Genomic DNA, 27,564 nt, shown 5'->3' on the forward strand with positions numbered 1-27,564 from the left:
CATACTCTCCTCAGGCTGGCAAACAGACCCAACACCTGCGCAGGTCCTAGAATCTGACCCAGGCTGGGTGCAGGCACAGTGACAGCACCAAGGGAACTCAGGAGGCTGGCCCAGGGTTTCTGGAATTGCCCCACTTCAAGCGGGGTCGGGGGGAATGTAGAGCACACTGAGCTGCCTACGCCGGCAGCCTCCAGCCGCACCCCACCACGGGAGTCCCCCAAAGTGGGGCCAAGTGCGGAACATAATGTATCAGTTCATTCAATTCTGACCAACTTGAAGTGGACAGGATCCCTTTCCAGGGAATGACAGACCAGGGCAGGCATCGTGGTGCAGTGCATACAGCTACTGCCTGTGGTGCCAGCATCCCATATGGGCATCGCTCATATCCCGGCTACTCCACTTCTGATCCAGCTCCCTGTTGGTGCGCTTGGGGAAAGCACAGGAGAATGGCCCAGGCGCTTGGGCCCTTGTCCCCGACACAGGAGACCCAGAAGAAGCTCCTGGCTCCTGACCACTTAGCTCCCGCCATAAGGGGACTGAACCAGCGGATGGAAGGTCCTTCTTTCCATCTCTTCCTCCCTGTAACTTTGCCTTTCAAACAAATAAATAAATCTTTACAAAACAAAAAATGGTGGACTAACTTGGAGATGTGAATCTGCTCTTCGCAGCCATAAATCCCAAGTGGTGGCATGTGCACCCCTAAGTACAGAGCAGGGGTTCTGCCATGAATGGCTCCTCAGCTCACATACGCTGGGAAGGCCATGCACACCCGGGACTCCAAGGCTGGGGGCAAAAATGGGCTCTCTCATAACAAGGCTTATGCTAGTCCGTGTCACAAACATCAGGTTTTCACACACTATTTAAACACCTTGTACTACTGAAATAAGTTTAGCTGTTTGTTCTGCTGGTTTTTTTTTCTTTCTTAAAACATTATTTATTTATTTAGCGATTTAACCATTCGTTTGAAAGGGAGAGTGGCAGAGAGGGGGAGAGACAGAAAATCTTTTATCTGCTGGTTCACTCAACAAATGTTCCCATCAGCCAGCTCTGAGACAGATCTAAGCCAGGAGTCAGGGCGTCCATCCTGCTCTCCCGTGCAGAGGTGCCACGACCCAAGCACTCGTGCCATCTTCTCTTGCCTTCCCAGGCGCACTGGCAGGGAACTGGATCGAAAGCGGAGCAGCCAGGACTTAAGCACAAGCTTCCCTCTCTGTAATGCAGACTTTCAAATAAATAAATAAAGCTCTATATAAGCAGTAACAGAAGTGTGACAAGACGGCTGTGGCTGGCCAGGACTGGTTTAGAACATTTCATGTTGCTCTCTTCAACCCCTCTGGTGCTATTTGATATTTCAAAGCAGAAGTGCAGATAAGAACCCACTAGAAGGATTTGGCCAAGATGACTCACTCTGCGGGTGAGGGGAATGAGCGAATGAACAAACAGTGTCAGCTCGCAAGTGCATGGTTTGGCAAAGGACTCCTGCCCTGCATGGGGACAAAGCCCTGGCTGCCACAGCTGCAGGTGGACCCAGGACACAAGGCCAACAGCCAGTTTCTGAATGCCAAGGCCCTCAGAACACAGCCTGGGGGGTCAGGACTGGTTTGGTCAAGGGCACATACAGGAACAAGCTGGCTTCTGGGATCAGCGTGGGCCCAGGACGTGGCCATGGGGTGACCCTGAGTCACCTCGCAGAAGGCAACGGCAAAGGACTACTGAACCCTCTCTCCGCGTAGCGAATGCTCCATGACTTCTCCCTTCCTGGCTTTTGCTGTTATGGGTCTCCCCAATGACACTGCACTTCCTTATCCCCCTGGCGGACTCCTACGCAGCCTGCAAGACCCAGGTCCTATGTCTCCCTTCTACTGAAGCCTTTCTAGCCCACGTCACATCTGGAGCCTCTGATCAGCCTCTAGGCCTTGCTGGGCCCTTCACAGCTGACTCCTTCCCAGAGCTGAGCGTGGTCTCTCCACCATGGTCTCTGCCACTGGGTCCCCCTTGAGCCTACACAATGGTTCTCTAAATGAGACAATGAACAGAGTCATCTGAGAGGCACTAGAATGCAGATTGCTGGGTCCCACCTTGTAGCTCAACAGGTCCCAGGAGAGGCTGATGCTGTTGTGCTTTGAGAGTCACTGCTCTAAATGGTCAAGTGTAGGGAGCCAGCACCATGGTAGCGTAACTTCAGCCTTCACTTGCAGTGCTGCCATCCCATATGGGCGCCAATCCATATTCTGTGTCCCGGCTACTCCACTTCCCATCCAGCTCCCTGCTTGTTGCCTGGGAAAGTAGCAGAGGATGACCCAAAGCCTTGGGACCCTGCACCTCATTGAGAGACTCAAAAGAAGCTCCTGGCTTCAGATCAGCTCAGTTCCGGCTGTTACGGCCATTTGGGAAATGAGTCAGTGGGTACAATATCTTGCTATGTCTCCTCTCTGTAAATGTGCCTGAAAATAAATCTTAAAAACAAACAAAAATGCCCCACCAGATGCAATGTCTTCATCTTGGCGGGATATCCTGGCCCCCTCCTCTCCCACCCAGGTCCACAGCTACCTTCTATGACCTAACCACATCGCAAACACAAAACATCAGCCATGAGAAGGCAGAACCTTCAAGGATCTACGCAGTTATCATCCTGGGCTGTAGGGGCAGCCTGGATAAGAAACACCAGGCCTGAAGTGACAACTCTGGGACAGAAAATGCCAGTGTTATCCGTTTCAACTACCACAAGGCCTTCTTCGCTCTTTCACCATCCGGTTGGGAATCATTCTCTCCCTCTGTCTTTTTTCCTCCCTTCTATCTGTCTTTCTAACCCTGCTACTTTTTAACAGGTGGTCACAGGATGGGGGAGACAAACACCCATTGCACAGAAACAGATCGAATCACAGAAAGTGTATGAAGCTCATGGCCAGAGGCCGAGCCCTCAGCAAGCCTTACACAAATGCCTCCTGTTATCCTTGGACCTGGGGAAATAATGAACTTGATGTCCAGCCACCAGCAGCAGCAGCAGGACTGAATTTTCAGTAGATTGTTTTTAAATCATCCCACAGTCAGCAGTAATTCAACACTGAATGAACAGACTAGATGATGAATGACAGACAGAGGGCAGATGAGAGGGTGGCTGGACAGGAGCAACACTGGGGGTCAAGATCAAAGGTGGGGACGGTGCCATGGCAAAGGCTGGGGCTAAGCCTCTGCCTAAAGCACCAGCATTCCTTATGGGCACTACTTCTAGGCCCAGCTGTTCCACTTCACATCCAGCTCTCTGCTAGTGGCACAGGAAAGCAGTAAGGGAAAGCCCAAGTCCTTGGGACCCTGGACCCATGTGGGAAACCCAGAGGAGGCTCCTGGCTCCTGGCTTTGAATCGGCTCAGCTCTGGCCATTGTGGCCAATTGGGGAGTGAACCAGAGGATGAAAGATCTCTCTCAGTCTCTCCCTTTCTCGACAATTCTGACTTTCAAGTAAAATTTTAAAAAAGAAAGAAAGAAAAATGGACCCTGGGGATTTTCAGCTGCACCACCACAGCCCAAGTCCTCGGGCCTCAGCTGACCACTCGCTCCCTCTGCAAACAGCTGCCTGGATCCTGCCAGCCTCACAACTGTCCCATGTGACCCTGTGTGCACAGTTCTGAATTACAAATACATATTTTGAAAAACCTATTTCCATCTACTTGAAGAAAAGGCAAGAATGATAGAGAAAGAAAAGAAACAGAAATCTCCCATCCACCAGTTCACTCTCCATGTGCCCCAACAGCCAGCGCTGGCCCAAGCCAAAGCCAGGAGCCAGGGGCCCGTACACCTGAGCCACCACCTGCCCCCTCCAGGACACGTCAGTAGGAAGCTGAACCAGAAGTGGAATAGCCTGGACTTGAACCAGGGTTCTGATGTGCAACGTGGCATCCCAAGCAGCAGCTTGACCTGCAGTGCCACATGCCTGAGTCTAAGTATGAGGTTCTTCCATTCAAAACATTGACTAAAGACAACTTCGGGCAGAAGTCGCCTCAGGAGTTTCAGCTTTCGTATGCAAGAGGCACTCATCTCAGGGGGATGTCAGCGAGAACACAGCCTGTCCCACACAGAAGCAGGGACACCCCAGTACCCCCGGCTTACAGCTGAGGGTGGTGCTGGGTCTGACACATGAGGCCTGGAGCTGCCATCTGCGCTGCGCACATCCAGGGATGAGGGTGTCACAGGAGAGGGGGCTAGGGAGCAGCCGCCGGAAGGAATCTGCACGTGGCAGCCTGCTGGGCATGGGTGCGGCACTAGCAACATAAGTAACGCAGCAGCCGGCACACACGCAGCCAGGGCACACGCATGCTCCTAGCCAGCCCAGGCACCCCACAAACCAGCTAGCACACGTCTCTTCACTCTAATCCCTGTCCCCACTCTATATCTGTCCCCAGGCCTTCCACTTTACCCAAAGCGCCTGGGAACATGGGCACTGTTGTCCTCACTGCTCTGGCATCCCCAATCTAAGCATCTGTAACCTGAGATGCCTCCACATCCAAAAACTTTTTGGAGTGACTGAGCTCAAGAAGGCTCAGATCCCCAAGCACTTTGGGTTAGAAATGTTCAACTTGTACTATTGCGCCCAGCCTACAGACAGAGAAACCAAGGCACGAAGCAGCTCAGCCTTGGCGAAGGTTACCGAGTTTGTGCTGGGATGCTTAGCCAGGCAGCAGAGCCCCAGAATTACCTCCTGTCCCAAACCACAGGATCCATCCTGGAGAGGTAGGCTCCCTAGAAAGTGGGGGGGAGCTGGCAGGAGGCCCAGAGCTCCCCACTTCACCTTTCTCTTACCCTTGAACCAGATGCACAGACAGAGCTGAAAACCTCAGGACCAGGCGAGACCCCGCCCACCACGTTGTGGGGCCAGAAGGAGAGAGGCAGCTTACCCATAGCTTCCCGTCGTAGTAATAGGCTCCCAGGAGCTTCACGATGTAGGGGTGGTCGCAGGTGGCCAGAATCTCAATCTCCACAATGTAGTCCTCCAACTCCTCCTCGCTCTTGGTCTCGATGACTTTGGCTGCGGCCAAGGCCCCGGTCTCCTTATTTTTGGCCTGCAGAGTGGAGACACAGAAGGTCAACAAGGCCTGCTGGGCAGGAAACGTCCCCCTCTGGCCGGCAGCCCACAGGCCCGGCAGGAATGGGAAAACAGAGGCCGGATACGCGGAGGAGGACAGAGGCGCTGGACCGGGACACACATTGTTCTTGACGAGGGCTGGCCCTGCACGTGGCGCCAGCACAGAGGGGCACGCACGAGCAGCTGTGGAGGGTTCCAGAATCACCTGCAAAGTGCAGTGCATCCGTGGATCAAACCCAGATACAGGAACGGCGGTCAGCTCTACGGATAGCACATGGAAAAACGGCCCGTCTCTCTCGGCCCACTTAGAAAGTCACCGAGAAATACAAGTGGCCTGATGCATTTTATAGAAAAAGTGGAAAGCATGTTGGTTTTCACATGTGTCTGTCAATGCACAGAAAGCTCTAGAAGGATGCTGCTGAAATGAGCAGGCAGCCAAGGGGCACTTGCACTCTCTCCACGTTGTTGTGAAACATTTTCAACCCAATTGCGTCATGCATTGATTTGCACCATTTCCCACGCATCACAAGCAGAAAGGATTTTAGTTAAGTAAGCATACACCAACTTCACTGTAATTGCTTCAAGAAGCCCATCATTAGGAAAAATAACTTTTTTCCTTCTTCTTTAAAAGATTTCTTTATTTATTGGAAAGACAGAGAGATCTTCCCCCTGTTGGCTCACTCTCCAAATGGCCACAAAGGGCAGAGCGGGCCAGGCCAAAACCAGGAGCTTCTGCTCCCACGCGTGAATGCAGGGCTTCAGACACTTGGACCATTCTCTGCTGCTTTCCAAGCGCGCTAGCAGGGAGCTGGATTGAAGTGGAGCAGCTAGGACTCAAACTGAGGTTCAAATGGGATGCTACTGTTGAAAACAGCAGTCTGGTGCTCGCTTCGGCAGCACATATGCTAAAAACTGGAACGATACAGAGAAGATTAGCATGGCCCCTGCGCAAGGATGACATGCAAATTCGTGAAGCATTCCATATTTTTTATGTCCTGGGATGGGAAAGGGAGATGGGTGTGTGGGGGAAGGGACACATCCTGGGATTTTCAAATAAATTTACAACGAGGAAAAAAAAAAAACAGTAGTGCAACCCACTTTGTCACATGTTGACCCCAAAGAGCTATTTCGCATTTGATGAAAAAGAGAGCAAGGAATCCGGCATGGTAACCTAGTGGCTAAAAGCCCCTGCCTTGCACGCACCGGGATCCCATATGGGTGCCGGTTTTAATCCCAGCTGCTCCACTTCCCATCCAGCTCCCTGATTGTGGCCTGGGAAAGCAGTTGAGGACTGCCCAAAGCCTTGGGACCCTGCACCCCCGTGGGAGATCCGGAGGAAGCTTCTGGCTTCGGATCAGCTCAGCTCCAGCCATTAAAGTCACTTGGGGAGTGAACCAGTGGACACAAGATCTTTCTCCGTCTCTCCTTCTCTCTGTAAATCTGCCTTTCCATTAAAAATAAATAAACCTTTTAAAAAAAAACCCTCACCTATTAGTATGACAATAGCCAAAAACAGGAAATGACAATTGTTGGCAGGAATGTAGAAAAATTAGGAACAGAAAAATCAGAACACGTACTGCTGGTAAGAATTAAAATGATGCAGACACCGTGGAAAACAGTTTACCAGAGATGAGCATTGTGGTGCAGTGGGTTAAGCGGCCGCCTGGAATATCCACATTCGCTATTAAAGCACCTGGTTCGATACCAGCTCTTCCACACTTCCAGTCCAGCCCCCTCCCCCCGATGCACCTGAGAAACAACAGATTACAGCCCAACTACTGTTTCTGCGTTTCTGATACCTGTTCAGGAGACCTGGGTGAAGTTTCTGCTTTGTGGCTTTGTTCTGCCCTAACCCTGCCTGTTGTGGCCATCCAGGGAACGAAACACTGGAAACAACTCCATCTCGGGCACTCTGCCTTTTGAATGAATGATTACATCTGCACAAAAATCAGTGTGTCCGTTTCTCTAAGGGCAAACACAGATCTACCACAAGCTGCGGCGGCCACGCGGACATCCCGAAGAAGCGGAGGCAGGGATGCAGCCAGGTGACCGGCCTCGTGTCCGCAGCAGCAGCAGCAGCGTGGGTCTCAGCCCAAGGCCCAGACACCAACGTCCCACGCAGAGGGAGGGGTCTGTCCACAGCACACAACATGCCACAGTCAGAGAAGGAAGGAAGTTCTGACACATGCGTAGAAGGATCTTGCAGACTCAAGCCAGTCACCAGAGGACACGCAGTGTGGGGTCCAACCTCTACGCAATACCTACAAGAATCAAACTCGGGCTGAAAGTGGAACAACTTGGATTCTCAGGAGCTGGAGCAGGGAGCAGGGTTACTGGGAATAGAGTTTTTGTTGAAGATTTAAAAATATATATATAGGGCCCAGCACAGTAGCCTAGTGCACAAAGTCCTTACCTTGCATGTACCAGGATCCCATATGGGCGCTGGTTCCAATTCCAGCACCCCCACTTCCCATCCAGCTTCCTGCCTGTGGCGTGGGAAAACAGTTGAGGACAGCCCAAAGCCTTGGGACCCTGCACCCATGTGGGAGATCCAGAAGAAGTTCCTGGCTTCAGACTGGCTCAGCTCCAGCCATTGTGGCCACTTGGGGAGAGAACCAGCAGACAGAAGATCTTCTTGTCTGTCTGTCTTCCTCTATGTATATCGGCCTTTTCAATTTAAAAATAAAAAGTACCCCAGCACTGTTGCACAGTGCATCAAGATGCCATCTGCAGTGTCAGCATTCCACAATGGGCAGCGGTGGTTCCAGCATCTGCACTTTTCACTCTAACTCCTAGTTCTGGAAAAGTAACAGAGCATGGCATAAGTGCTTGGGCCTCTGCACCCATGTGGGGGACCCAAATAGAGCTCATGGGTCCTGGCTTCGGCCTAGCCCAGCCCTGACCACGGCAGCCATTTGGGAAGTGAACCAGCTGCAAGATTTCTCTCTCTGAAACTCTTTCAAATAAATCATTCTTTGATACAGGATGAGCCTTTTCACAATATTACCCAGGAGTGAGTTGCCCCTCCAGAGATGTCATTTTGTGTAGGTATTTTTGTTCATTTATTTGGAAGCTCCCATGGCAGAGCTGGATGGAAAATGGACATGAACTAGCGCCCATATGGGATCCTGGCACGTGCAAGGCGAGGACTTCAGCTTCTAGGCCACTGAGCCGCGCCCTCATTTGTTTTTTGAACACTAATTTTTGAAAGCTTGTTCAGGGTGTCCCCAAATCCACCAGCCTCCTTCTTCCCTCCAAACCCAGACGAGAGGCTGGGCCACCTCCACTCCTCCAAGGAAAGGGAGAGCTGGGGCTCTGGGAGGGCTGAGCTGAGCTGGCCAGGTGACCCCCACCCACCACCCTGAGCTACAGATAGGCTAGGAAGGGACCCCATGGCCAGCCCCCTCACTCACCTTCCCTAGCAGGGTCAGGGGCGGAGCAGCTGCGTTCTTTTCCTGTGTATTTCCTGAGAACTTAGTTTTCTCCTGCAGCTGGAGGAGGACCCCTCCTCCAGCAGGGACTATTTTCCAGGAATGCACAAAACGCGCCTTGCAGGCAACTCTGAATAACCACAGGGCCGGGCCCCAGACGGGTGCCAGGGTCAACACCAGTGATGGCTGCTGCCTGGCGCCTCGATGCCAGGGGTAGCAGTCAGGAGAAAGCCGGGCCCCTCCTGGATCTCCCTGGCCAGAATCAAATGTTCCTTGTTTTCAAAATATATATCTGAGTGTCAAAAGACAGAGCTTCTCTTCACTTGTTTGCCTTCCAAATGCCCAGGACAGCCAGGGCTGGGCCAGGCCAGAGCCAGGAGCTTAAGCCTGGTCTCCCAGATACTCTGGAGACCCAGCGACTTGAGCCTGCACCTGCCTCCCTCCAGGGTGCCCACTAGCAGGAAGCTGGAATGAGGAATACAGACAGGCATGAAAATACCCACATACTTATGTCATGGAATGTAGGTGTTCCGACTGGCTTTCTCACCAGCAGGCTAAATGACCAGTGGGCGCTGGGGTGGATGTTTCTGGCTCCTGACTTTGGCCTGGCCCAGCTGCTGTGAGCCAGCAGCTGGATACTCTTTCTCTCTCTCTCTCTCTCTGTCTACTTCCCAAATAAAAGTGAAGCAGAAACAGGGGCAGGCTTAAGTCGCCCATACCCTCTAGCACAGTGCTAGCTAACCCACTTTTTTTTTTTAAAGATTTATTTATTTTTATTGGAAAGGTAGATATATAGAGAGAGAAGGAGAGACAGAGAGGAAGATCTTCTGTCCCATGAGTCACTCCCCAAGTGACCGCAACGGCCGGGGCTGAACTGATTCAAAGCCAGGAGCCAAGAACTTTCCACACAGGTCCAAGGTCCCAAGGCTTTGGGCCGTCCTCCACTGTTTTCCCAGGCCACAACCAGGGAGTTGGATGAGAAGCAGGGCTTCCGGGATCAGATCTGGCACCCATATAGGATCCTGGTGCGTTCAAGGCAAGGATTTTAGCCACTAGGCTAGCGCTCTGGGCTGAGTTAATCCACTTCTGATCCAGCCCCCTGCTTGTGCACCTGAGAAGTGGGGAGGATGGCCCAAGTGCTTGGGAGCCCTGCCAATCACGCGGGAGTCCTGAATCGCTCCTGCCTCCTAGCTTTAGCCTAGCCCAGCCAAGGTAATCAGCAGTTTAAAGATGCCTTGCTATGTGTCTCTATCTTTCAGTCTTGCAAATGAAAAGCAGACACTAGCTTTGTGGCCCAACAGGCCTTAGGTGCAATTTCTCACTGCACTAGAAGACAAATATTATCATTGCCAGGTTACAGATAAGGAAGCTGAGGTTCAGAGAGGCGTATGGCCCGCCTCCATCCACACAGCAGCTGAGCCCAAGAGGAAGGCTGGACCCAGGGGCGTAGCTGCCTGACTCACACTGCCTCAGCTCCACATCACTGCTCCCCAGGCCCTCCCTGGTGAGTCCTCGGAATTCCCTGCTCACTAAGGGTCAGTGACAGACACAGCTGGCAACAACACCACTCACCTGGGGCAGAGCTTGGCGGCTGCGGAAAGCTGGGACTGCTGGCACTGAATCTACTTGCATGTCACTAAGGCAGGTGTCAGCCTTTGTGCCCATTTCCCAGACAGAGCAAGCTGAGGCTCAGAGAGGTCCCAGGGTTAGCTCAGCATGGTGAGAGATGCTGGTCTCCCCACTCCTGCCCTAGCGTCCAATTAACCACGCTGCACTGCCAGCAACCAGTGTTACCTCCCACACATTCATTCATTCATACAAGTGGAATTTGATGAGGCCCAGTAAAGAATTTCTGGTGAACAACAAAGTTTCTGTCTAGAAGACTGAGCGGGCAGGAATCCTTGCCCTCTCCTAACATCATTCACCACTCGCTGATCTTCCTTCAGCAGTGCCAAGTCCCTGGCTCCCAGTCCCCAAGCTGCAGCGAAGCCCACTTCCTCTCCATCTCAGGATGAAAGTGCATGGCTCACCCTGGCCAATCAGGACACTGCATTCCTTCTGGCCACAGTGATTGGCTCAGAAATAGGCAGGGGACCAAGTCTGCCAATGAGACGCAACTGTGGAACTATCGCTAAGGCAGCTGAAACTCTCAGGGTCTCCAACCCAGAGCCATCACGCCCCGGATTAGGGAACCTGAAAACAAAACTGAGTCCCCAGGCCAAGAAATAAATTGAGAGTCAACAGAGGAGAACACTGAAGGCTGTAATTCGTGTTTGCTTTTCCAATAAAAATAAATAAACCTATTTAAATATTATTTCTTGCTGGGGTCCGTGTGATGGGTGTGGAAGACAGGAAGGTGTGAAGAGTATAGTTCCTTTGCGGGCAAGGTCACAAGGAACTTCCCGCTGTGTGGCAAGGCCCGGTGGATGTCTCTACAACACCTGAATGCAGCTCTGCCTCCCTTTGCATGGACACCGGACAACCCCGCTGAGTATTCTGTAATCTATTTAGGCATTGTCTGCCTCTGCGGAGTTACTGTTAAATATCAATAGGAACTTAGAAGCTAATGTTGCTGGTGCCGTTTTTAGCCAAAGAGCTACTGTCGCTGTTAGGGCTGCATCCTGTGGCAATCAAGGGTGCTAACTCCCCCTTTGATCCTATGCTAATCAAGGGGTTCTGTCTTCAGGTGTAGTGGGAATCTATTCTTTCCTTCTTTCCTTGATCTTTTAGGCCCCTTCCTTCCTTGACTATCTCAAGACCAATTGTGGTAGGAATGTGCTACTGACTGATATGCATCATCTGTTGAAAACCTTTTCCTAGCCAGGCGCCAGGTGCCAGATGAACAGCAACCTAGCCTTAGGTGAAACAAATGGCAGAGTTATCTTTAGAAACCCCCGCTTGAGCGTGACGTAAAAAGCCTGAGCCAGAGTTTGACTGATTTTGTATAAATAAAGCGGACAGCTTTTGTGCGTGGTCCACGATGGTCAAGAGTTTCTAGTGGTCCGTCTCTTTCTTTCTTTGCGCCTCATCTACGCACCCTTCGCGAGTTTCGAACTCAGCTGGAGCTGGACTCCGGCAATTTCTGATGACGGTTACACAGTTGATCGGGATGAGAAGCATCAAGGACTATGGGAAAGTAGATGAGACCACTATTTGCACAACTTCCTTACCTTCTTTCTGCAGCTGGAGGGAAAGAACGGAGGAGCACCATGGGTTTTCTTGTTTGTTTGTTTTTAAAGATTTAGTTATTTTTACTTGAAAGGCAGATTTACAAAGCGAAAGAAAGACAGAAAGATTTTCCATCCACCGGGTCACTCCTCAAACGGCCACAATGGCTAGAGTCAGGAGTTTTCTTCCGGGTCTCCCATAGAGGTTCAAGGTCCCAAGGCACTGGGCTTTCCAAGATGGGCAGTGGAGCTGCCAGGACACTACCCAGCACCCACATCAGATGCTGATGCTTGCAGGCGCAGTATCAGAGTCATGTCGTGACCAATGCCGAAGCGTAGCAAGCCAGGCCTCTGCCTGTGATATCAGCATCCCAAATGGGGTGCTGGTTAGAGTCTCAGGTACTCCATTTCTTTTTTTTTTTTTTTTAATACAAAGCATCTTTTTTTTTAAAAAAAAAAAAAGATTTATTTTATTTTTATTGGAAAGGCAGATATACAAAGAGGAGAGACAGAGAGGAAGATCCTCCGTCCAATGATTCACTCCCCAAGTGAGCACAACGGCCGATGCTATGCCGATCCGAAGCCAGGAGCCTCTTCTGGGTCTCCCACGCGGGTGCAGGGTCCCAAAGCTTTGGGCCGTCCTCAACTGCTTTCCCAGGCCACAGGCAGGGAGCTGGAAGGGAAGCGGGGCTGCCGGGATTAGAACCGGCGCCCATATGGGATCCCGGGCATGCAAGGCGAGGACCTTAACCACTGTGCCACCGCACCGGGCCCAGGTGCTCCATTTCTAATCCCTACTAATGCACCTGGGAAAACAGCCAATGATGGTACAAGTGCTTGGGCCATTGCATCCACATGGAAGACCCAGAAGAATCTCCTGGCTTCAGAGACTTAAATCTGACCATTGTAGCCACTGGAGAGTGGACCAGGAAGAGACACCTTTCTCTGTCTCTCTTTCTCTCTCTGTGGTACCTCTACCTTTCAAACAAACAAAACAATTAATCTTTTTTTTTTTTTTTTAAAGAGTCCCATGTTTTATACAAGGTAACTGACTTTCAGAGAAGTCCTCAAAGTTATCCCAGGCCTCTCCCAGCAGACAAACAAGAGAGCAAGGATGGGATGCCACTTCTGGCCCAAGTAGTTTTCAAGTTCACGGTGTTGAATATTTTCTCCTGGAAATTCTTCAAAATGGGATGCACGTGGGAGTCGGCAGGCAAGGGGTGGCACACAGAGCAAGCGCTATCTACAGCCTCTGACGTCCGCGACTCCCACTGGTGGTGAAGGCAGGGCCGGGGGGGTCCAGCCAAGGGGATAGGGGGAGCCCTGCCCCAGCCCCGCAATGCCCTGCTGGCCAGCAGTGACTCACGCCTCGGCCCACACCCTCGAGAGCAAGCACACAGTGGCCGCTTGTGTCGTCGGTCCAGACACCTCTGTGAGAACAATTCTCCCCCTTGTGCAGTGGCCGGCCCAGCCTGGAGGAGGTAGGAGGGGCAACCTTCCCAGCTGGGAGCCCTGCCCCACCGCAGGAGCCCAGCCAGCGGGGAGGGGACTGGGAGCTTCCTGAGGGCCAGCCTCTCAGCAGGGCAGCAGAAGAGGACTGCCCCAAGGTCCTGTCCCTGGCTGCCAGGTGTCCCCTGTGCCCCGCCAGCACTGCCGCCTCCTCCTGGAAAGCACTGCTGTCACACAACACACAACACAAGGATGATATCAGCCACTCCCAAGTCCCACTTTGCAGAGGAGCAAACGGAGCCCCCAGAGGTGACTGCAGAAGCCAAAGTCTAACTTAACGCCAGCAAGAGTGAAGGGTCTATGGCCCAGTGCAATGGCTCGATTGACCAATCCTTCCCCCCTTCAAGTGCCAGGATTTCATATGGGCACTTGTTTGTGTCCTGGCTGCTCCACTTCCCATCTAGCTCCCTACTTATCTTGGAAAGCAATACAGAATGGCCTGGTGTCTTGGGACCCTGCACCTGCATGGCAGACCTGGAAGAAGGTCCCGGCTTTGGATTGGCTCAGCTCCAGCCATTGCAGTCACTTGAAGAGAGAACCAATGAATGGAAGATCTTTCTGTCTCTCCTTTCCCCTGCAAATCTGCCTATCCAATAAAAATAAATAAATGTTTTGCAAAAAAAAAAAAAAAAACACACAAAAAGAGTAAAGAGTTCCGAGGGGCTGTTCCAGGGCACACCTCCCACCCTGGCAGATCTGGAAGCATGCTAGGGGGTTGCAGGCAGAGGGCGACAGGGGGACGTAGTCAGCACCCATTGTCCATCTTGAGTGCAAAACTCTTGCTTGGTGGGTGGGGGTGCACTGCCTGTCCCTCGCTCTCAGTCCAACAACTTCATGAGGGACTGACCCCAACTCCCTCAACCCCAGTGGTCGGGCACACCCCAGCCCCAGCGACTGGAGTGCAGAATTCCACCAAGCCGTCGGCTCAGAGGTTTGGGGTTGAAGTTTTCAGGAAAACAGCACTTTCATTCTCTAAGAATTGCTACGCTGGTGGAATGGAAGCCTGGGGATTGGCCAGCCCATCCCACCAGTCCTCCAGGGCACACACAGGAAAACGGGACCCCCCAACTGGAGGCAGGCAGAGCACTGACGAGCCTGGGGAGCAGCTGGGGCCAGCCACTCCTGAAGGTAGCAGCGACTCTTACGAACTTTGCAAGGACACGAGCCCACAATCTCCCTCATGGACTCATCTGCCCAGAAAGGAAGCACCCTTCTCCCTGGGGAGAGACAGTCACGGAGATGCCTCCCCAGGCGACATGTGGGCCACAAGGGCCACCTTCACACCCAGCCGAGCAGGACCTGAGGCCTCCAGCGTGGGCTAAGCAGCCAGCACTAGGTCCCGGCTAGAAAATAGGGCAAGGCAGGGGCCCCAGACAAACATAAACCAAGATTCCTCTCCTGCAAGAATCCCCCTTCCAAAGCACAAAAGGACAAAGGCTGTGTCACACCCACTGCACAGGCAGCAACAGCAACAAGGACCTCCCCACGTTGCGGCAACGTGGTGACCTGGGGTGCTCACCACCGCCAAGAACTTAAACCCAGGACCCAGCACAATGGCTCAACTGGCTAATCTTCCACCTCCAAGCACCAGGATCCCATACGGGTACCCAGCTCCCTGCTTATGGCTTGGGAAAGCAGTCGAGGATGGCCCAAAGCCTCGGGACCCTGCACCCATGTGGGAGACCTGGAAGAAGCTCCTGGCTTTAAATAGGCTAAGCTCTGGTCATTGCAGCCATTTAGGGAGTGAACCGGCAGATTGAAAATTCTTTTTCCTTCTTTCTGTCTCTCCTTCTCGCCATAAACCTGTCTTACAAATAAAAATAAATAAATTTTAAAAAAGAAAAGAAAAGAAAAACTTAAACCCATTCAACCTCTGAAAGGTAACAGCTACCAATAGGTTCTAAGGGCCTTGGAAAGACCTTGTAAGCCGATTACAGCTCATTCTTGAGAACTTAAAACTGAAGACCATTCTAAAAAGACACAAAGAAACGTGCTAGGATCATATTCCCATTTGTTTACAACAATGGGGAAGAAAGGCTGGTGTTGTGGCACAGTGGGTTAAGCCATTTCTTGGGACACCATGCCACATCAGAGTGCCTGGGTCACAGCCTGGCTGCTTTGCTTCTGATCCAACTGACTATGAGTGCCCGTGGAGGTCAACAGAGTATGACTCGGGTGCCAGAGTCCCTGTCACCCATGTAGGAGACACTACGGAGGCGCCTGGCTCCTGGTCTCAGCCTTGCGTAGCCCCACAGTTGCAGGCATTTGGGAGAATAACCCAGAGGACGTAAAACACTCTATCACTTTCCTATCACTCTACTTTCCAAATAAATGAATAACCGTTAAAAAAAAAAAAAAAGAGGAGGAGCAGGGAAAACAGGTGAAAATGAATGTTTACTGCAAGGTGGCAAAATTAACTAAGTGTGATAGTAAACAACCCCTTGCAATTATGAAGAGGAACTAGTAATGAGAGAAAAAAAGTGCTTGTGCCATCAAAAATAAGTAACAAAGCAAGCTTGGGGCTGGCATTGTGACCCAGGGGTTAACTCACTGCCTGCAAGGCCAGCACCCCATGTTGGAGCAATGGTTCAAATCCTGGATGCTCTAATTAGCAACCCCGACTCTCTGGCAATGCCCCTGGGAGGGCAGCAGGTGCCAACTTGAAGTGACTGAGCCCCTGCTGCCCACATGGGAGTCTGGCTCCTGGCTTCAACCTAGCCCAGCTCCACCTGTTGTAGCAATCTGAGAAGAGAACCAGTTGATGGAAGCTTGGCTTTCTCCCTCTTGCTTTCCCTAGCCAAGAAGTAAATAAGCAAATCTTTGAAAAAAACTAAAATGACAGGCAAGCAGCGCCTTGGGATGTGGGTAAGAACCGGACAAGCTGAAAACCGGACACAGTGGAGGCTCAGACCACCAGGCTCGGACAGGGCATCTCTGCGAGGACAGATGGGGCCTGGTGCACAGCTGCCCCCTTTATCCTGACCTGGTTGTGCTGGCTTCCAGGGCTGGACAACCCTGTCCTCTCCGGACACTGCCCCCACCACCCAGCTGCCCTGTCTGATTACCCGCCTGCCACCTGCAGCCTCTTCAATGAACAGAAATGAACATGTTCATTTCTCAGTTGCCAACACCGCGTGCCTACCACCCACCCCATGGCTACCACACTGAATACAGCAGAGACAGAGCAGGCTTTTCTCATCAGAGAGTTCTAGAAGGCCACTCTGCCCTTGGGCAGAGGTCAGGGATCATCCCAGTCTCAAAAATGAGCCTTTTAGGAAGGAAAAAATAATAATAATAATAAAGGAGTATGGAGTAGAGGAAGCCCACCAGGCCGGGGTTTGCTCTGAGGTCTCCTAGCAACTGGCCAGGCGGGCGCAGGGCTCCAGGGAAGGCTCCCAGCTGACCCATCAGATGAAAAGCCTGGCGTGTGGGTCACAGCTAGAGAATGGAGCCGTCCGGGCTCCAGGTTTCCATTTCCCTGTTATTCTGGATGCTGTGCCAGGCATGTGTCCAACACGGCTCAGGCCAGTGGAACCCAAGAGGGGGCTTGTTGAATGTCACACAATACATAGCTGTGGTGGCCCTGCCCAGACGCGTTTCATATGCACAGGGTGACTGCTATTGCTGGTGGAGGGAAAGGCCTGAAGAGGAGGGGGGTAGGGGGATCTGGCGCCAAAGCAGAGCCAGGGGCAGACGAAAGGCAAGGAGGTGATGTGAGGGCAGCTTGCAGAGCCAGCCCGAGCTGTGATATGGGGCTTGGGCTTGAAGCCCACTGCGGCTCCTGGCAGGAGTGAACCAGCAAGCAGGGCAGCCATGGCTCCAGCCTTCCCATGGCTAACGCAGGTCCAGCTCCATCAAGAGTTAAGCATCTCAGGGACGCCCAGCCCAGCTGCTCTCCATGGCGGTCTCCCTGCCCCATCTCTTCTTCCACTGCCTTCAACCAGCAACACTCTAGATCAAACCTTCAAGGACTGCCAGCAGCTGCCAAGATAAAGCCCCAAGGCTGCCCCAGGCAGTGCTCATGGACCTCAAGTTCTGCCCCTGCTGCCTCTGCAGGCTCTCACCCTTCCCTTCTCTCCGCAATGCCACAGCCCAGGGCTTGCCCACTGCCAGCCTCCAATGCCCTTCCACGCACCCCTTCCTCCGCCTGCAATGCCTTCTCCACACCTGTGTTTGAGTAGTGCACAAGCTTTGCCTCCACCACAGTGCACTTCACAAGATGTGTGCCCCAGGACCCCTGCCCACTCCCCTGAACACCTTGTTGGGGCCTTCATCACAGACTGCCTCGTGCCAGGACCATTAAACACAGGTTCTCTCTCTGCCATGTATGATCTCCCACACTCTTTCCCCACAGAGCCTGCCATGGAATAGATGACGGATAAACAGCGAACTGGAAGTGGCAGCTGGGGACACACTGGGGTGGGAGGGACAGATAAACACAGGACTACCTGAATGGGAGGAAAAGCGGATGAATGGATGGGCAGGTGAGGTCAGCTGGGAGGGTGGAAAGGCAAGGGTAGATGGACAGATCTATGTATGGGAGAATGGGTGAGCAGACAGGCAGATGGAGGAGTGGATGGGTGTGAAGGTGGTGGCTGACCAAAAGGATGGGAGATGGTGAGGTAAAGGAAGGGTCCATGGAGGAGATGAATGAATTCATGAATGACGGATGATCAGATGGCACAGGGACACAAGGCATGGATAGGCAGGAGGATGAATAGGTAGGTGGACGGGTGGATGGATAGACAGATGGACAAATGGGACACTGCGGGCGAGTGGGCCAACGAACATGAGGGCAGGTGAGTGGGAGCACGGATGGACAGACAGAAAGGAGAGTGAGTGGACAAGAGGGTGAACAAGTGGATGTGCGAGAAAATAAAGAAATAAAACATGGAGGGGGGCAGGAAATGGTCAAGTCCTCCTCTTTTCCCAAAAGGCCCTTGATAAGTCCCACGAGCCTCCCTCCTTCCTCCAACACTGAAGCCAAGCGAGCTATTTTTACAGGTCCTTATTACTCCTCTCCGTCTAACACCCGGCCCCGCCTCGGCAAACTCAGAAATGGGCAAACGTCCATAACACGCTTTGAGGACTGGAAATAGCATTAGTTCAAGTGGTGGACTCTGCCACTTCACCGGCTAAGTGCGCTCAGGGACACCAGAGCTCCAAGCCTGAGGAGCATGCCGAAACTGTGGACAACTCCAGGCACCCACGAGAAAGTCTGTAAACCCCCACAGGCAAGTCCATTACCCAGTGGGCATCGCTGCTCTCCTCTGGCACTGTGCATCTTTGTTTTGCTTTCGAAAGCCTAACACCATGTTTATCCTGTTCACTGACATATCTATTACTTGGGCTGGGTAAACGGTGGGTGGGTGGGTGGGTGGGTGGGTGTTTAGTCCTCACAAACAGACAAATAAGGAGAAAAAAAGGGGGCAGGGGAAGGCACCAAGCACGCGCTGAGATTTCTCCGGCACTTCTCCAGTTCAGGGAGATGGCATCTCTCCACCTTGGAGAGGCCAAAGTTTCGTCTCAGCCAGGATGCGCACAGCTGCCAGGGGACAGACACCACTTCCTGATCTTAAGTGTCATGCCAAGTTTCAGCTGAATGACAAACAAGGCGGCTGAGTTTCAGAACCAGCTAGCCCTATGGGAGAGCCCTTAGGACGAGCAGCAAGGAGCAGGGGCTTCCAAAGCCGAGCGCTTCCTCCTCCCTGCCTTGGAGATGAGCAGCCTGGCGAAGCATCTCGGCAGAGCCTGGAAATGCTGTGCCTCAAAAGCCCAACCACGGGCCAGCAGACACAAAAGCAAAAAAAGCCCGAGCAGGACTGGTCCCCAGGCTACCAACTTTGGCTGAAAACCCAGGTAACCTGTCCAACTTGGCATGGGATGTGGGGTCCTTTCAGAGCTCAGTGCTTCCAAAGTGGTGAGAAATCCAACTCCCTCCCCAACCCTAAACTGATTAACCCTCAGTTAGGTCAATGCCCTCCTGCCAGCCATGCTGCCCCTGGTGTCGTAATGAGAGTCCCTGAGACTTCAATGTTATGAGCCTCAAAAAGGCTCTGAGAAAGGTTGGGCCAACCAACCCTGCAGGTGTGCTTGCTAACCCCAGACGGGCACAATTCAGCGCGTAACTAAGCTTGTTCATCATGCAAGTGCCCTGGGGTACTATCTTCATAAAATGCTGAGTGTAGGGGCCAATGTAATGGCTCTACTGGCTGATCCTCCGCCTCCAGGTGCCAGCATACCGCATGGGCACCAGTTCATGTCCCAGATGCTTCACTTCCCATCCAGCAGTAGAGAATGGCCCAAAGCATTGGATCTCTGCACCTGTATGGAAGACCTGGAAGAAGCTCCTTGTTCCTGACTTCGAGTTTGCTCAGCTCTGGCTGTTGCAGCCACTTGGGGAGTGAACCAGCAGATGGAAGATCTTTCTCTGTCTCTCCTTCTCTGTGTAAGTCTGCCTTTCCAATAAAAATGAATATATATTTTTTTCAATACGGAGTGTGAAGACGCCTCAGGCCCCACCTGTGAGCAGCACCATTCACCCCATTTTGCAGAAAAGAAAACTAAGGCTCAGCCACAGCCCTTGCACAATGTCACACACTGAGGCTGACGGCAGAGCCAGACTTGTGATACATACAACATATCAGGTGTCTCCAACCCCAGACACACGCCACTACCACAAAAAGAAACGGAGGGTCTATACCCAGGCTGGCGCATTCCCAAGCCCCCAAGACAGGGCATGGTGCGCAGAGAGCCCTTGAGGAAGCAGAGTGCTAGAGCAAGAACCCAGAGCTCTCTAACCCCACCACGAGACCCACACCAAGCTACAACGCACAGGTGAACAGCACATCGGGGCTGAACGGCGCGGCATGCCAGCGGTGGTGCAGAACCCTGCTGTATGGGGACAAAGCCAGCTTTGATGGTGGCTACTGCCTCACGCTTGGGCCTGGGCTCCCAGACAACACGGTCCAGAGCTTTCCAGGAAGGAGGCGGCAAGCACTGTTTGCCCTGCAGGGCATGAATGCCACAGTGCCCACACTGCTCTTGGCCAACAGGCCCTGTGGCTGGCCTAGAGCTCAGACCTTGCACCCTGGGTCCCACCAGGAGCCCTGCCCACCACCGCACAGGCAGCCAGGGGAGGACACGGGCCCTCGCCTGTGTCCCCTCCAGCCACCATGGCCACTTTTTCACAAACTCTGAGCCAAGGACTATTTTTTTTTTCCAGTTTCTTTTTCATCGTTTGAAAGGCTGAGTGACAGAAAGTACATGTGTGCTGGAGAGAGATCTTCACTCCCTATGTGTGTTCAGCCAGGGTAAGACCGAGCTGAGTCCAGGAGCCCAGAACCCAACCCAGGTCTCCCACATGGGCGCCAGGGACCCCACTACATGAGGTGTCCTGCTGCTCTCCAGGCTGGCATCAGCAGGAAACTGGATCAGAAGCAGAGCAGCAGGGACTCCAACCAGGCTCTCTGAGAATGGGAGTCAGGGCTCCCAGCAGCGGCTTAATTTGCTGTGCCACAAAACCTGACCCACAGGCCCAGCACAGTAGCCTCGTGGTCAAAGTCCGCGCCTTGCACGTGTCGGGATACCAAATGGGCACCAGTTCATATCTAATCCGCAGTCCCGCTTCCCATCCAGCTCCCAACTTGTGCCCTGAGAAAGAAGTTGAGGACAGCCCAAAGCCTTGGAACCCTGCACCTACATGGGAGACCCAAAGGAGGCTCCTGGCTCCTGGCTTCGGATTGGCGCAGCTCTGGGTGTTGCAGCCACTTGGGGAGTGAATCAGCAGATGGAAGATCTTCCTCTCTGTCTCTCCTCCTCTCTGTGTATCTGACTTTCCAATAAAAATAAATAAATCTGAAAAGAAAAACTGACCCATGCAGTACTGTTTGAATTTGTATTTTTAAGAGGTTTCTGTGGGTTTAAAAAATTTATTTAGGTATGTGAAAGGCAGAGCTACAGAGAGAGATGCACGGAAGGAAGGAAGGAAGGAAGGAAGGAAGGAAGGAAGGAAGGAAGGAAGGAACGAAGGAAGGAAGGAAGGAAGGTAGGAAAAAGTTGATTTTCATCCAATAATTTACTCCCCAAATGGTTGCAACAGCCACAGGTGGGCCGATCTGAACCAGGAGCCCAGAGTGGGTGGAAGGGTCCAAGCATTGGGCCCTCCTCTGCTACAGCCCAGGAGCAGCACTAAGAAGCTGGGTCAGACATGCAGCAGTTAAGACTCAACTCGAGGCCCATGTGGGATGCATGTGCTGCAGGGACGGCTTTCCCTGCCACGGCTCTGGCTTCGTATTTCATAGCTAAAGACAGGCTGGGAAGGAAGATGACTTGGTGCCGGCCACACAGCAGACAGATGGGGAAGCCAGGGGCACACACAGAACTCACCCCGCGCCTGACCTCAGCACTGGGACAGCCAAGGCGCGGGGAGGCGGGGTCTGTGATTCCCTCATGCACTCCTCCATCCTTCTGTGCATCCTGTGTCAGGTGCTGGGACACAAAGGCTGGATCCTTACGGCCCTCAAGGGCTTGGCGGTCCACCAAGGAGGACAGGAGACCACCAGGGGGACACCCGAGAGCAGCTCAGAAGAGCTCAACAGGGAGCTGCCACCCAGTCCAGATGAGGAGAGGGGCCCCCACTCCCACACCACAGGCAGCAGCTGGCTGCAGTTAACTCCGCAGTCCCCTGCACACAGGCCAGTGCCCCCCTGTCTCCTCCAGCCCCACAGCTTCCCTCAAACCCTGGAGTCTAATTCTGGCCCTGGCAAGGTTCAAAAGGGGAGGGGAGGGGAGGAAAAAAAAAAACGGAGCAAGAGGGAAGCAGAAAGAAAGGGGAAGAGAAAGAAGGAAGTACAGCAGAGGTGTGTGCACGGACAGAGAGCAGACCACACCCACCAGCCCCCCCCCAGGGGCCCCAGAAGCACCCTACCCCTCACCGCGGCACCCGCCCCCTTCCCCTGCCACTTCCTGTGCTCGCCCTGCCTGTACCCCTCACCACTTCCTCTGCAGGAGGGGAGGCCACCGTGTGGCCCTGCAGCCCAAGGAAGAAGGGGGGACATTCCCAGGGGACCCAGAAAGCCTAGGGAGTGGGGGGAGCAGCCAGACCTTCACCTGCCCACAGAGAACAGACCAGTCCTGCCCTGTATCTCTCTCTCTCTCTCTCTCTCTCTCTCTCTCTCTCTCTCTCTCACACACACACACACACACACACAGCCCTGGGATCTAAGCGAGCCCCTTGCACCTCTGGGGCCTCCACTTCCTCAGCTGGGGAGCAGGGATAGTCACCCCGCCTTTGGCGCAAAACACGGGCAGGATACGTGATGGATAATGTACTGAGAAAGTCCGCTCGCTACTGAGGGTGTTCACTTTGCAACCACGGGTCCTGGCACTCGGCATGGACTCAGAACATAGCTCTGCAGCTTTTTACACATTTTACTCATGTTTAGGGGCCGGCATTGTGGTGTAGCTGCTAAAGCCACCACCTGCAAATGGTTTCTGTCCCAATTGCTCCACTACCAATCCAACTCCCTGCTAAGATGGCCAGCGAAAAGCATTGACCCAAGTGCTTGGGTCGCTGCCACCCACATGGATGAAGCTCCTGACTTCTGGCTTCAGCCCAGCCCAGCCCAGCCCGGCTCGGCCCAGCCCGGCCCGGCCCGGCCCAGCCCAGCTCTGGCCATTGCAGCCATGTGGGGAGTGACCAGCAGGCAAAAGATCTCTCTCTCCTCTTTGTTTTACTGTGTCTCCTCTCTTTGTGACCGTGACTTTCAAATAAATAAAAATTTTAAAATAATTTACCTATCTTATTTAAAAAGCAGAATGAAAGAGAAGGAGAAAAGGGGAGAGAGAGAAAAAGACCTTCCATCTTCTCGTTGACTCCCCAAAAGGGCCAGTTCGAAGCCAGAAGTCAGGAGCTGCATCCAGGTCTCCTACGTGGGGAGTAGGGACTCGAGTCCTCTGCTTTCCAGGCATTTTAGCCAGGAGGTGGCTCTGCTTTGGTCTTGAACCAATGTTCATGCAGGTATCCTAAGCAGTGGCCATGCCACAGTTTCCACCCCTCAATAAGCTATTCCCATGGTTAATCCTCATTTGGGCTTTTCCAGTGTCCTAGACCAAGAGTGGTTTTCAAGAGCTGTTCCATTTCGCCCTCCCAACAACCCTATGTGGCTATACCATTCAGACCACCATTTTCCCATAGTCCCATAGTCATTTACTCAGGTGCCTGCACCATCTTTCATCCCTAGTGGGTCTCCTGCTCTCTGCTCTTTCTCCTCCTCTGGACCACTCCGTCTTAGCTCCCCAGAATCTTCTGCACCTCCCGCCCCAAACATCTCAGGCTGGAGGGATTACATCAGCCACTTCCTGACCCTGTGTGCCTTCCAGCCCACAGCTCAGCACCCAGCACCCATCCCCCACCTGCTTTCATCATCAGGGAGTGGCCACTCCCACATAACAGCCACCCAAGCCAGGGTCAGCCAAAACCAGGGCTCTGGCATCCGCCCCCCCCAGTTGTATAGCCTTGGGCAAGTCACACCCAGCCATCAGCGCCCCCTCCCATTGTGACCATTTAAAATAAACAAGCAAATGGAAAATCTCTCTGCCCCTTTTCTTCCTCTATCACTCTACCTTTCAAATAAATAATTTTTTTTAAAAAAAGTTATTCTAGATCTGCCCCTGACCTAGTTAGCACCCCCATCCTAGGCCACACCCAGATCCCAAACCCTCTGACCTCTGGACCTGTGGAGGCCACCAGGAATGGCTAGAGAGGCAGGGGAAGGCGTGGGATGGTAGCAACTAGGCCAAGTCAGCTCTGCCCTGCCCAACACAGAAATCACGCAATGTGTATCCGTGGGGCGTGTGTGCAGGAAGTGTGGCTTGGGTGGACAGGGTGTGCTATAAGCACAAAGCAGACACTGAATTTAGGAGACGTGGTATGCGTGAGAAATGTCAAAACTCCCTTGTGGTCTATGTTACGGCATACAGAAATGAAGTTAAACTCACACCTCCTCTTTGTTTTTGCTTGAATGAAGCCAGCAGAAAGCTGCGAGGACAGCGTGGCATACATCACAGCCACATCAGACAGCACCGGTCTCCGCCCCAGCAGGTACAGCCATGTAGGACACAGGGCCTGATATGTCCTGGGCCTTTCCATGAAGTCTCCTGATTGCTAAGTGCTGGTAACAGCATCCAGCTACGGTTTCCACGCCATGAGCACCATGCCCAGCTTGGCCCATGCCAGGCTCGAGGGCCAGCACTGGGTACACTCAGGCATCCTGTCACCCTCCTTACCTTTGCATCATCATCTGGCCTGCCCCACCAAGTGGAAGCCGCTGGCTCCCCAGCGGCCAAGGACAGCAGCTCCATAACTGGCAGGGCACCTGCCTCCACCATCACCCCTAGAAACAGCCGCTGACTGTCCTGAGCCCCTCCCAGGGCAACTGCCTGACCAGTAAGCCACACCCCTCATTCTCACAAGAGCTGCATGGGGCAGGCAAGCTGCTTGGCTGACATCGCACAGCTGGGACAAAGGGGACAGAAAGGATTGTCCAGCTGATCTCGCTGCAAGCTCCAAGTCCACCAGCACACACCCTGAGACCGGACGCCAGCAATGAGAAACGACAGCGTGTGACCCTGAGCTCCATAGCTATGGGTTCAGCCAAGTGTAGACTGAGAACATTGGGATGCACATTTTTCCCTGTCATTATTGCCCCAAACAATGCAACAGAGCCATTTACACAGCACTGACAGGAGGCCAAACCAGTCACCCAGAGATTACACACAGGGCACAGGAAGGTGTGTGGCATCTATGCAAATGCTTCCCCATTCTACCATGAAAGAACCAGAGTGTCCCAGGCTGCTGGGATCTGCAAGGGGTCCTAGAGTCACTGTCCTAGGGCCCCAGGGGCAGGTGCCCTATTTGGGAACAGGGCAACAGTTCTCAACATCCACCATGTTTCTTCCTCTCCCCTCTGCCATCCGGGGCACAGGGCTGCATCTGGGACCCTTTGACTAGGGCAGTGGGTAGAAGTCAGGGCCACCACTGAGCATCCTGATGCCCAGCATGCCACTGCAACCAACACCATCCCTCCCCCGTGGCAAGAGCATCAAGGCGCAGATGAGCTCCACCCAGTGACATTGGTGTCCCCTGCTAAGTAACAATCAACAATCACAAGTCACGTATGTGGGTTTCCTGTGTTAGGGAGCAGGTGCTAACCCTTCCCCACCTTGGCTCCCCACAGCCCTGGTGTCGCCTCCTCCTTCCAGACACGAGCTGGGGCTGCCAGACAAGATTCAGGCAGGACCAGGACAGGACCCTGAACCTACTAAACTTTCTCTCTCTTCCATTAAGCACCGGCCTGGCAGTGGGCATCACCCAGGCCACTCCAAGAGGATCAATAGATGGAGGGTATACTCCCTTGAGGATGGCCCCCTGCTCTAGGGAACCTCACAAGGCGTGAGGACTGGACAGGCGGGAGGCAGAAGCCGGGTGCAAAGGCTGATAGCTCCTTGCTCCCTGGTCTACTTTGGAACAGGTCAGAGAAGTTCCCATCACGGCCTACAGAGCAGCTCTGCGGGCCCAGCCAGACACCAACCAGACACCAACGTGGACCCCAGGCCAGGCGTCAATCCCAGGAAACACATGCCATCTCGGTTTAGGGAGGACTGAGAAATCCACTCACAATTGCAAGGGCTGGGGCTTAAAAATACTCAGCCTAGCGGAAATAAGGTTACCGCCTGGGGGCAGAATTCCTTCCGGGGGAAGAAGGAGGGGGAGGAAGAGGAGGAGGCCAGGAGACCTTGGGCAGTCCCCAGAGGCAGCTCCCAGCAGAAGCGGAAGCCCAGGCTCTCCATCTATTAGAGGGAGGAGAGGAGATAAACAGAGGGAGCCTAGCCTCAGCAGGGAAGGGAGATCCCCTGCCCCCTCCATGACTGGCCAGGGTCCTAAACTGCTCCACCCAGGCCTGGGTGTGCACAAGGCGGCCAGGAGCCGTCACGGCAGAACCAGCACAGCTCTGAAGGCACCTGAGGCCTGCCCAGCAGCTGTCAAGGTGCCCGCCCTCCCCGCTCATTCTGGGTCCACAAAGACTTAGGGGTAGGCACGGGTGGGTAACAGTTTAGATCCTTTCACTTTCACAGGACCGCTCCCACCCCACCCCCATCCCCACCCCCTCAGACCTAGCAATTCCCTTCTGGGAGTCTGCGCAACAGGGAGAAGTAAACAAAGCTGTTTCTACTAACTGATGTGGCACCCCCCTCCTACCACAGCCCGCAGCCCCACAAGTACCAGGTCAAATTCCATTATCCAAATAATCAGTGTGAAATTGCACTACAATTTCTCGGTCCCAATCTTTAAACACATCACTGATGGAGTTTCTGGGTACTGTGGGGATGGGAGCCCCTGTATTCCATCCACTTGTCCCCCAGTGCCCATGGTCCAAGGAGAAATCAGGGTCCCAGAATTCCATTCCAGTGTCCAATGTGGGTGGCAAGGATTCCCCTCCTTACCGCCTCCCAGGGCGCCCAGCAGCAGGAAGCTGGGATTCAAAGCAGGCCCTCTCCGATGGCTGAGCAGACTGCTACAGGCAACTCCATCCAGCCAAGGGCCCCCACACAGAGCTTGTGAACTTTTCCTGGCATTCCACAAATGGACTAGAAATTACTTCTTTTTGAAAGATTTATTTAAAAGGCAGAGGGAGAAGGGTCTTCCATTTGCAGGGTGGTTCACTTCCTATAGGGCCGCAACAGCTGGGGCTTAGCCAATCTGAAACCAGGAGCCAGGGTCCTCCTCTGGGTGTCCTACATGGGCACAGGGTCCCAAGGCCTTGAGCCGTCCTTGACTGCTTTCCCAGGTTACAAGTAGGGAGCTGTATGGGAAGTGGGGCCACCGGGGTTACAACTGGTGCCCATATGGGAACCCGGCGCATGCAAGGCCACTAGGCTACTGGGCAGGGCCTCGACCCTCTTTTCAAAGTCAACTTGCCGTCATGAGGGGACTGGGTGAGAATGAACGTGACTTTTGCACTGCTTCAGCCTTTCCTCTTTCTCCCACAGGCAAGGGCTCAGCAAGGAGAGGAGGAAGAAGGGGGCTTTTTATCTTGGGCATGGCAATGTTAAGATTCTCATGGGGAAACTTGGGGGATTCCCTGGGCCTGGGAGTCCCCAGAAGGCCTCACCACCAGTGCCACCTGCACTGCTGGAAGAACACCCTGCTCTTCTTCTGAGGACAGCAGCAAGGGATGGAGCTGCTGACACATCCCCGTCCAGCTGCTGTCGCCAGCGTCAGAGTGGAAGGAATCTGGTCCCAGTCATCCCAACATGCTACTTTCTGCCTTGTGCTTTTTTGCAGCCACCAGGCCTGGGGACAGAAAAGCAGGCA

At 53.3% G+C, this 27,564-nt stretch overlaps 1 protein-coding gene and 1 non-coding gene across 2 annotated transcripts in view; one reads left to right on the forward strand and one right to left on the reverse strand.

Annotated features, from left to right (window-relative positions):
• Positions 1 to 27,564, reverse strand: part of STK10 (serine/threonine kinase 10) — an 80,914-nt gene that overhangs the window by 50,214 nt on the left and 3,136 nt on the right. The window contains exon 2 of the mRNA XM_040972231.1: positions 4,893 to 5,057. Coding sequence (XP_040828165.1) covers positions 4,893 to 5,057 — 165 coding nt within the window. The remainder of the gene's footprint in view (positions 1 to 4,892; positions 5,058 to 27,564) is intronic.
• Positions 5,962 to 6,069, forward strand: LOC121154483. Its single transcript, XR_005883530.1, has one exon. It is a non-coding gene; the product is annotated as a U6 spliceosomal RNA (small nuclear RNA).

The sequence above is a fragment of the Ochotona curzoniae genome, unplaced genomic scaffold (assembly GCF_017591425.1).
Source record: "Ochotona curzoniae isolate NIBS_2020 unplaced genomic scaffold, NIBS_Ocur_1.0 contig_1, whole genome shotgun sequence".
NCBI classification, from domain to species: domain Eukaryota; kingdom Metazoa; phylum Chordata; class Mammalia; order Lagomorpha; family Ochotonidae; genus Ochotona; species Ochotona curzoniae.